An 11,333-nucleotide genomic window follows, 5' to 3' on the forward strand; every position below is an offset into this window, starting at 1 on the left:
TTCTTTCACTCTATCTTAAGCTACCAAAATATGTATACAATAAGATGTAGTCAAAATTTTTGCGTTTCTTATGCTTAACCTGCAGAAACAATGTATCTTGTAAATTGACTGTCGGTACGAAACAGCTACGTCTGCGGCGATGAGCGCGTAGGCCGAATTTGTTATAGCGGCAGACATGGCGCTGTTAGACGAATTGGTCGCAAATTACCAGCTCCTCACGCAGGAATGGAGCAAGAAATCCCCCGACCTCCGGAGATGCGGCGCCTTGTTAGCCATGCTAAAGGTAAGCGTCTTTAGCGTCGTTGTCGCTCGTCACCCGCTATTGTAGGAGGCCTTTCGTGCCGGTAACACTGGCAATTAAGCCTAGGCGCTCACAAGCCGGGAAAATGCAATGTCATGACCGCGGTGAAGGCACCGTGCTTGTTCTCTCGTAGTACATATATAAAAAACAAAAGTAGCGACCACGAAGCGTCCGTGTAAGCGCACGGTTCTGCGTGGTCGGGAATGTCTCCATTCGCTACCCGACGCTCCCGTCGTCTGCGCGTCGTGGTCTGCAGCTTGAGCGTCGGCTGCTGTGCTGAGCGCCTGTACACAACGTGCGTTTCTTCTGTCATTTCGCTGCAGGTTACGTTGACGCAGCTGCCGTTCTTGCCCACTTCAAACACCGCCGTCACAAAGAAGGAGCTCCTTTTAGCACGTAAGTGTTGCTCTGTCTCATTTTGGTTTCATTTAACTGTTTCCTCGTGATGTCAGCTGGCTTCCGTTGTATGTAGCACTTTCGTGAGACGCCGCGGTTTTGTAAAACTATATTTCTGCCTGAACTGCCGTACTCGTCTCGCGGCCGCTGTTCGTTAACGTGGCGTGCACGTTTTCGTCAGTTGCTGGCGCGGAGATGTGACCACGCGTAGTGCAAGTCATCGCACTCTCGTCTTGTAACGAACGGGATGACTGCGGTCTCACCGCGGTTTTCACGCGGTGGTCTGACCTCTTAGCGGTTTTGCACGAAGCCGTGTCGTGTCCTTTGCGGCGTGCTCACGTCGCAGCTGGCACCAGAGAAATGCTTGCTTCGTCGCTTTGGTTGTGCGTGCGGAGCCGCCCTGACGCCGGTCTTTTGTCGCCTTCTCGTTTTGCAGGAGACATACTCGAAATTGGCGCGCAGTGGAGCGTCATGACGCGGGACATCCCCTCCTTTGAGCGCTACATGGCCCAGTTAAAATGCTACTACCTCGACTACCAGTAAGTTCTCTTGGCATTGGGGTACAGTGGCTGTAAACGGCATTCGCCATCGCGATGACCAAGGTTTCGCCAATAAGAAGAAAAAAAAAATGGGAGAAATAAGAATAGCAGGATCGCTTAATACCAAAGAAACACCCGTATAGACAAAGCTCTGTGTTCATTTGTGCGTAGTTGCTGTAACTGCACGGATATCGGTTATTTGGTTGTCAGGGATTCAGTTACCGGTAGTGGGCTCAGCATCCGTGAAACACCGTTTCTTGGTCTAAGAGTTTTGTTCTGATGTTGCGCTTGCAGGAACGACTTGCCCGAGTCTACGTACAAGTACCAGTTGCTCGGCCTCAACCTCCTCTGCCTACTGTCTCAGAACAGGGTGGCCGAATTCCACACGGTGAGTACATTGTCTCCCGCGCGTGTGAAACCAGTATGGCCCTTGTGAGCCTAGCCTCATGTGCAGCAAGCAATGCTTATCTTGTCATAAAGAGTTGCTGTCGGCAAGCATTAATCTAGATTGTTGAATTACTCTTATAGTAACCTCAAAATGCTTGTTTACAAACGTGTCATGCACAACACAATTGTCGAAACTACATTCTCATGCATGTTGTAATGCATTGTAGCCAGTTTCTCCTTTTTCATTACATGGTTGACTACAATTTTGAACTGTAGCGCATAAAGACAGAGCATGAGAGAATGAGACACACATGATTCTACTCTCTCCATCCTTCTCTTGCACTCCCTCTTCTTACACTGCACTTCAAAATGGTCTATCTGTACCAGCTCTGAGTTTTCAGTTTTCCTAGGCTTCGATTTACCACTTTTTAACTACGATGTGTTACAATGTACTTTAGCTTGGACTTATTTGCTTTTAGCATGCCTGTAAAGTTGTTTCCACACAATGGACAAGATCGCAGACAAATTGCTCTCATGACATGTGACATACATTGGATCACTTTGCTTCTAGCGTTCACATGATAGCGGAAGAAAGCAGCTGACAGTGTGTACGACCTATGCCTGCTGTCTCTTTATTGCATGGGTGGCAGTGCAAGCACGTGAGCGGTCAGAACACTGTGTTCGTTTGTGGCCACAGACCTAACAGTGTAAGCTACGCTTTTGTTGCACTTGTTCCATTTCAACAGGCAACTTGGAGTGTGTTGAAGACAGTTGATGCCAGGTGTTACGCACATTTGCTTACTTATGTAGATTTCCTAGCTGTTCACGTAGATTAATTACATTTCTCCATCATAGTTGTGCCCTTGTCGTGGTTGCTTTTGCTGCTGAGCTACCGTGACACATGTACTCAGCCTGATATAATAGCGTTACGCACGCTGCTACCTATGCTCCCATCGCTTAGTCAGTCGAAACTTTGTTTTGGAACCACGAGATGCGACGGGTTGATGACGGCTGAGCACACTGCAGTGTTTTACTTTAACAGCAGATCGCCTGGGTACCCATCACGACTTCAAAGCATGGACTCAATGCTTCGAAACAGTGCATATCGCACCTGTCTAGGTAGGTGACGAAGCGTGCACAGTGTTGTGGATACAAGACAGTTGCTTCTCTGAGTGTTTCTGTTGAAAGGTCCCGTGTTTTCGGAAACTTGAGTGAACAGTATTTTCTGAAGTCATGGTTTTAGTATCCACTTTTGACATGTATTGGGAACAGACACATTGCTTGCTGTGTTGATAATCTTGGCTCTTGCTGATGAAGCTGTATGTGCTCAGTAGACAACAAGGCAGTCTTGATAGTGAATGAGGTTTACTATCTGGTTCACAAATCTTGCAAATGTGCCATGATGTGCACATGCTGCGTTGCAAAGGAAAGACGGTGACGACGAAGGCACGAGTATGATCGTGCAGTGGCACCGGAAAAAATCAAAGAAGAGAACAATCGTCGAAGAGTCTTGTGGCGGGAGCAAGGAATGTGAGAGTGACATCATTGTGAGAGAGGAAGCTGATAGAAGGCAGCGGCGGCTGAAGCAGCACCCTGTTGGACGATGGGTCCAGGCTCCTGCCTATGCCTGGTGCGCCTGAGCCTAAGGCTCAACGTCTGAAGCTAGTGTACGTTTGCGGGGCACCAGCGGAGCACAGACCACATCCTCTATGATCCTGCCCTACGTTCGTGCCTCGTCTTGCTACGTCGTCTTGCCGCCCGGCTCCAGCTAGGGTAGCAGCCCACACGACACCTGCACCATTCCACCCATGACCTCCTCCGACATTCCAGACCGAAACACATGGTGATTAATTTCGTAGCTTGAAGACTAATTTGTGACTCTATATACTTAGAGATGTTCCCAATTTATATTTGGTTCAAGTTATGTCTCTGAAGTCTTACAAAGCGTGTTTGCATGCATGTAACGGAGAGCGTTTGCTTTGCATTTTATTTTCTCAATCTGTTTGTATTGAACAACTTCAAGAACCCACTACGGTGCAAATATCTACACTGTGACAAAATGAGTCTGCATTGTGTCATGACTGTGGCTTGCCGGAATTCACCTTGCCGTTGGCCATTGCACCCAGGAGCTGGAGCTTCTGCCAGCCAAGGAGATTCAGAGCAACGTGTACATCACCCACCCGGTCTCCCTTGAGCAGTTCCTCATGGAGGGCAGCTACAACAAGGTGCGGTATCGCCAGATGCTGTGCTGCTTTTGGCTTGCTTGCTGCTTACAGTGTCACCTCATTTATTAGGTACCCGCCATGGTTGCTTAGTGGCTATGGTGTTGGGCTGCTAAGGACGAGCTCGCGGGATCGAATCCCGGCCACAGCGGCCGCATTTCAATGGGGGCAAAAGGCGAAAACACCAGTGGGCTTAGATTTACCCGTGCGTTAAAAGAACTCTTGGTGGTCCAAATTTCCGGAGTCTCCCACTCCAGCATGCCTCATAATCTGATCATAGTTTTGGCACGTAAAATCTCGTACTTCAATTTTTTTTTAGTTATTAGGTGTCTGTACCTCCTACCCTTTTTTTTGTGTGTGTGTGCTCTACTGTATAGTACATGTGACCAACTTTTTTTAAGGTTTACAAATTTAAGCTCGTTTTACAATTTCGTAAATGTTGTGTCAGTAATAAAAAAATTATATTCTCGAAAAAGGATTACTTGTCAGTCCCCGGACCTTCTGTTGGGAGGTTTCACCATTAAAAATACTTCTTTTGGAAGTATGATGGTGCGTGGGCAATAGAGGTGTGCCTGCTCTGCACAACTTTGTGTGGACAAGCTCCTGAAGCAGGTAAAATTGGCGTCAGCAAAGTTGCTGAGTAAGTCAATGTGATCCAAGAACAAGGTGTTGCTCGTCAGCCTTAGACGTTTTCTGTTCCTTGTTTGCTGCATCTAAAGTTAACAGTATCGTTAACATCGTTAATAAGGTCCAAATGTATCCATCAAAAGGCAACTGCTGTGGTCAAGATTTCAAGAACGTCTGTGCTACTCGTTCATTCCCCCACCACAGCAGTTTTTGGTGTCGTGTCCGTAAGATTTTTATCAGTTTTGAAATTTCATAGGTTGGCAGGTATGTGTCTATCTGTTTCAGATTTGAATGTTTAGAAAGCACGCCTTTCTGTCTCCATTGCGAGATCCACGTTTTGGGTCTCAGTGAATTTTGCTGCAACGCTTGTATTGTCATGTAACCTTTGGCGGCTTATCTTGTCCCCGAACGATAATCACCTACATTATTTGCCTGCACACTCTTTAATGCTGTTCTTCCAGTACTTTCAGGTCACAAACAGCACGCATGTATCAGCGTGAGAGCGTTTCTGGCAGGAGAGTAGTGAGTGCAGATTGCTAAATAAAGAGCGTCAATGCAAGATTGACGACAATTATTGTTTGGGAACAAGGTGAGCCTGAAAGAGTGTAAATGTTTTTGGTGTGTAACAGCTAGCCCCAAATTTTACCACACTGGGGCATCAGACTCATTACATCATCTGAGACCCACTGGACTGGTTTGAACCTTGTAACGATGACCATTCAAATCTTATTTTGCCTTTAACAGCTTGAGCGAAATGCCCCAACTTTGTGCTCTCTGGAATGACAAGAGACCTCTTTAATATATCGCAGTACCCTCAGCCCCACCAAGGCATAATAAAAGGGGAGGGGGTGACCACAATATGAAATTATAGGAAATGTACAGGTAGCAACGTGCATTTAAAAAACAAGTGTCAATACTGGACTCCCCGTAAAGAACTAAAAATATTGTATTCTGGATTGAAAAAGAAGTAACACTGGGGTGGCTTAGTGGCTGGGGCATTACACTCCTGAACAGGAGGTGGCAGGTACGATTCCCGGCCGGGGCTGCCGCATTTTGATGAGGGCTGAATGCTAAAATACTTGTGCACTTTCGATTTAGCTGTGCGTTAAAGAACCTCGCACGGTCGAAATTAATCCGAAGTTCCCCACTAGGCGTGCCTCATAGTTGGGACATGGTTTTGGCGCTTAAAACCCCGGAATAAGTTTTCTGATTAAAAATATCATACAAAGAAATAAGCATAGAATTCTGATTTTGCAAAGAAAGAAGAAATTAACGAAACAATTCAAGCAGGGAGAAAAGGACGATGAAGCATTTCCATTAAGGTTACCCCGGTGCCTCTGTGGCGGACGCAGGTGTTCCTGTCGAAGGGTAACGTACCAGCGGCCAGCTACAGCTTCTTCATGGACATCCTGCTGGACACGGTGCGGGACGAGATTGCGCGCTGCATCGAGAAGGCCTACGAGCGCATCTCCAGCCCCGAGGTCACCCGCATGCTCTTCCTTGACTCGCCCCAGCTGACCGACGTCTACGCCAGCAAGGTGCCTCCTCCTCACCCGCTACCACATTTTCCTTTTTCTTTTTTGCTACACCTATACTGTACATGGTTCCAGAGGGAGCGGAGTTGACCGTTTCTTTTCCATTCGCTGAACTATGTCAGTTGGTTCAAGAAGCAGCCGTGCAATGCTGGGAAGCCACTGCGGAACAAAGTTCGCCACAGATAGGTGCTTCTTTTCAAATGATAAGTGCAGAGACAACTACTTCAGAAATGTGTCCGTCTTGTTTTTTTTTTTTTTTTTTCTCATGATCATTTGCAGTTGTCAATTCACATGTTTTCCGACAGATGGCACCACTACACTGTGCATAGCCAAGGATCCAGCGTTAGCTGATGTTTCAGCTTGTGAAATGAGATATTCCTTTTGCCGAGAAGGAATCGAACAACTGCCATAGCTTATAGTGTGTTCAGTTCGTAATAAAGTGATCCTGGGGTGTCCCAGATGATGCGGGTTGTTCACGATCGCTGGTGCCTCAATGAGCTTGGTTTCTGTGAATCCAATGTGTGGCTTTCCCTGAGCCTTGGTTCATCTTTTTGCGCAAGATGGTGCACCTCCACACAATATTGCTCCATGCGGGAGTATTGCAGTAACTTCTTCAGTAACGACTACAGTGTTGCATCACTAAACTCAAAGTTATGGGTTCTGTTTTGGTCATGGCGGCCTCATTTCGATGGGGATGAAATGCAGAAATGCTCGTGTACTTAAATTTAGGTGCATGTTAAAGAATACCAGGTGGTCAAAACTAATCCGGAGTCACCCACTTTGTCTTACACTGATTCAAAAAGTGGAAGTTTCGCCTTAATTTACCTTAATAGTAATCAACCCCTCATCGCAAAATTAACACAAGTAGTATTGAAAGACTGCTTTTTGTGTAAGCTCATTTAGAGTTTGTTGTTAGTGCCCTTGTTTATTAGCTTGCTTCCATCTGGCTTCCAAACATATACGACGTCTGGATACCAACACCAAAAACGCTTTGTCTGGCACTTCTCTTGGAGAAGTGCCAGACAAAGCTTCAAAGCTTCACTCACTCAGCTCTTCTTTGTGCCCTTGCAAAAGCTTCGCCTTGACCCCGACGCTTGTGGAACGTTCCGACTTGGTCCCATGTCGATTCTCTCAGCTTCTGTATGAACTTTCTCTGCACCTGGCCTTCAATCACTTCATACTCACAGCCGGCACTAAGGCGCCGGCTGTGAGTGGTGATACAATGTACATCGAGAGTTTCAACACGCTTGTTTCCAAATCCTACCTTCATATCTTTCCTGTTCATCCACTATGATGGTTTGAACTCTACAGAAATGATTGTGACGTACTACTCAAGTTACTCACAAGCCAACCTGGCTTCCAAAAACTTAGCCGCTTATTGCACATGTAGAATTTTGAAATGCCTTCAATACAATGAACCCTCACTAAACCGTAGTTGGCTGGAGCTCGGAAAAAGTATTTACTAAACGGTAGTGCTGCTTAACCGAAATAGCGCGAGATCGCCCACCTACCTGTCAGAAAGAGAACTCTCACAGTTCGAAAGGGCAAAAAACATCCAATATGTACCGTATTTACACGATTGTAAGTCGACCCCCCCATATCGCGTGACAGAAAAAAAAAAGAGAGCATACCCGAGGGCGCATTCGATAACGAAAATTTATTAGTAGCTGACATGGTCACTGGGCTACTCATCTTCACTAGTGCTGCCATCGTCATCATTGCTACGGTCCCACAGCACGTCGTCATCCCGCGAAATTTCACATTTGGCAAGCAACCGCACCACGACATCTTGTGGAACAGCAGTCCACGCCGAATGCATCCAGCCACACGCAGCCATCAGGGAGGCTCTTTTTACAGGTCCGCTTGGTGTAATTTCGCGGTCTTCTGCCACCAGCCACTCGTTGTACTCACGGCGGAGCAGGTCCTCAAAAGGCGAAGATCCGGGCTTGTTTCATGACCATGGCACTTCACTGGCAGGGACCGATTGCGCATGTCAGCGACATACGCCGCAAGCTTAGCCTACAGCTCCGGAAAGTGTCCAGACTTCGGCACGTGGGAAATTCCTCACTTGCCGTCACAGGTGAAAATTTCACTTTGCTGCAGTCGCCACTCTCGCACCACCCATTCAGAAACATCGAACTTGCGGCCTGCTGCGCAGTGATTTGTTTCTTCGGCGTAAAGGATGGCAGCCCTCTTGAATGCTGCTGTGAATGAGGGTCGAATGATTAGAGGGCCTGGAGCACTCGTGACGACTGAGGAAGCATAGAAGAAGCACGTAGCCGGCAGTCAAGTGGATCGCATCAAACCAATGCCTTTCATCAAACTATAGAGAAAGCTAAGCGCAACAGGCAAACAGAAACCCGTGAGCGGTGTCTGCTCTTCCATGAACTACCGATGCTCCCCGCAAGCGCCAACGTTCTGAGGGTGCCGTCGCGAATGGAACAGCGGCACTTCCATCAACTATCAACACCCCCTCATGAGTGTTGTGTGCACTGTAAAACTCTCAAAAATGTTGAGAAACCCTTCCGAAAAGCGAAAAAACACGCGGGATAGCGAAAAGCTACGGGTAGGGCCATAGAGCGAACATAAAATTGTAACTACGTTGTAGGTCCCGTTGGTGTCGCGTTTTTGGCGGTGCCATGTTTTGGTTTTGACTTTAAGTCGACCCCCCACTTCTGATTTTCAAATGAAAAAAAAAGTGGTCAACTTACAATCGTGTGAATATGGTATTCATTTTGCTTGACAAAAGTCTGTTATTTTCGTTTGATGCCGTGGCGGCCTAGGAGCGAAGGCATGGGCCTCAAACTTTCTTAAGCTGTGAGCCAGCTTTTCCGCCAGCCCCTTATTCTGGGCAAACACTCGCATGAGGCTGACGTAACGCGCAGCTTCTGCCACTGTCGTGTCTGAATAGCCCATGTTGTCCTCACAACTGTCGTTAGGCGACACTTCGGCAATAACAGAGGCAACGATGGCGAAACGTCGAACTGTCGAACCTCGTAGCCAACATCTTTTTGCGGTTGCCTGCCAAGCAACTTCTCCTTTGCATTCCAAATGCCACACACTGTAGTCAGTGGTAGATCCCTCTTGTGTGCCAGCGCCGACTTCTTCGCGTCACGTTCGATAGCACAAATGATGTCCTATTTTTTTCTTCTATACTCGGCACCCGTTTTTCTTTTTTTTTCCAAGCTTCGGCAAGACGCGAGTCCTAGCTTGCACGACGCGACAACATAGGCCATAGCACTCTCTGGCATGGCGCCAAAATGATGTGGCATTACCCTTCATAGTGCCTCTGCGTTTGCACTTGGAGGCCGTTTCGATCTCTGAGGCTCATTGTTCTGCTGGGCTGACCATGATTGCCATGATTGCACGACGAGAAGTGAAAACACTACGTGTTAACCAATACATATGCAATAAGCTGGTACGGTTTATGCAGATACAAAATGCATTATGTTCAATGGCTGCCGACTTGGGGATTTGACTTTACTACTTTTTAAACGAAACTACTGTTTAAGCGGGTACGGTTTAACGAGGTTTCACTGCATAGTAAATTACGACAATGAGCAAACTGAAGAGGCTGCAAGCATGCTTGCTCTAGTTGGTGTCATTGTTTTTAGTGTTTGCTTCCATAAGTTACCTTTCAATAGGTTAAACAGTTTCTGCTGGTAAAGATTGCTTTCTATAGTTGAACAAATAGATTACTACTATATTCGTAACTGAATATATCCTAAATCAGCACAAGGCCAACTGCAATGAAAAAAAACTTTCCTCATATGTAAACATGTCCTTGTGTGAAATTATGTGTTGCGCCGAAAATATCGGAGGCCATGCAAGTTGTCACATCTGGTAACCACCAGGTGCATGCATCATCAGCTTAGGTACAATTTAAAAGGCTGTTAATAAGAAAAATAAACCATTACCAGCCCTGCAACTTTGCCAGGATTGCTTCACTAGTATATACAGTAGAACCTGACTGATACATTTTTCAAGAAACAGCGGGGAAAGAACATAACAGCTGGGAAAATGTAACGATGAGAAAGGCTGCAAATCGCCACAATATCAGCAACAGCTCTGAATAGCTGCCAGTACGCTTACTAGACGCCTCGACACTCATATTGTGATGGGACGGCATGTGTGTGTGTGCGTATGATGTTCTGTGGCAGTGGCCCCTTTCCACTCTTGATGTGCTTTCACCACATAACACAACTCTATTGTGGCTAAGCTGACTAAACAGAACCGGCGATTATGCGACACATGCAAGACCTTGCCGGTCCCAAAATAAATGTAGCCCTGAGCTTGGTAGATTTGGCTCATTGTGCACGGTTTCTGGTAGGTTTTAAACCGACGCACACTTTTTGGAGGCGTTTGCCAGCTGCCCTGTGCACGTTTTCTCCCGATATGCTTGTGCAGTGCTTGGCTTGTGCAGTTTCGGTTGCTTGTTGCAATTTATACACTTCTCCCATAAACGCAACAAAAGATCTGGGAAATTTCTGGAATGGCGGCATATCGAACAGGAACATATGTGGAAGTCAATGGGATTTAGGTCAGGATTACGGAAACGTGACATAGCAGCCAGGAAAATGCAACAGCGAGGAACGTATAAATTGGGTTCCACTGTATTACCATCTATCACCCATTTAGCCAAGAAAAGCTTCGTTGCAGTTGGTCTTTAGGGCTGTTAAATTTGCATGCTTGACTCGGGTATGACAGGAAATGCTGCACGTAACCTAACATCTTGTTTTTCTTTTTTTCCTTCCATCAGCGAGGGTGGACGGCAACAAACAATGTGTACCAGTTCGGCACGGAAGTGAAGCACACAGAAGACGTCATCTCCACAGAAGACCTGGCGATCCAGGCCATAGGCTACGCCCGTGAACTTGAGATGATTGTCTAGCGGCCGCCACAATTCATATTGCAGTGCTTGTCTGTCGCTCTTTTTTTTTTTTTTAAGTGTATAAAAATGCAAATCTCTCACTTGGTCTTGTGCGTCTTCGTTTGGGCACTGGTGGCTCAACACCTGGTGCCTTGGAGCGGCTGCAAATCTTTAGTTTTCAGGGCATCCAGGCTTTACTTGATTCAGTTTAAAATTAAATCTAGAGGCCTGGATTTTCTAGGCTATGAGCTGACCTGCGGCAGTACTTTAGTGCCTTTAGTACTTTAGTGGCAGCTCAAGGTTGCAGATTCGATCCTGGCCCTGGTAGCTGCATTTCAGTGGCGTCGAAATGCAAAAATGCTTGCATACTTGGGTGCCTGTTCCACACAACAGTGTGCCTTATTGGACCATGGTTTTGGCAAGTAGAACCACAGAATTAAACTGAGCTGGCCTGCT

The 11,333-nt window shown here is 46.7% G+C and overlaps 1 protein-coding gene across 1 annotated transcript; it reads left to right on the forward strand.

Moving 5' to 3' along the window:
- Window positions 1–145: 145 nt before the first annotated feature.
- Rpn12 (regulatory particle non-ATPase 12) lies at window positions 146–10,978 on the forward strand. The gene is made up of 7 exons (XM_050181444.3): window positions 146–283; window positions 625–697; window positions 1,134–1,236; window positions 1,531–1,624; window positions 3,750–3,848; window positions 5,825–6,010; window positions 10,767–10,978. The coding sequence occupies exons 1-7, from the start codon at window positions 176–178 to the stop codon at window positions 10,896–10,898; spliced, it is 795 nt and encodes a 264-aa protein (XP_050037401.1). The 5' UTR covers window positions 146–175; the 3' UTR covers window positions 10,899–10,978.
- Window positions 10,979–11,333: the final 355 nt, after the last annotated feature.

The sequence above is a fragment of the Dermacentor andersoni genome, chromosome 7 (assembly GCF_023375885.2).
Source record: "Dermacentor andersoni chromosome 7, qqDerAnde1_hic_scaffold, whole genome shotgun sequence".
Taxonomy (NCBI): domain Eukaryota; kingdom Metazoa; phylum Arthropoda; class Arachnida; order Ixodida; family Ixodidae; genus Dermacentor; species Dermacentor andersoni.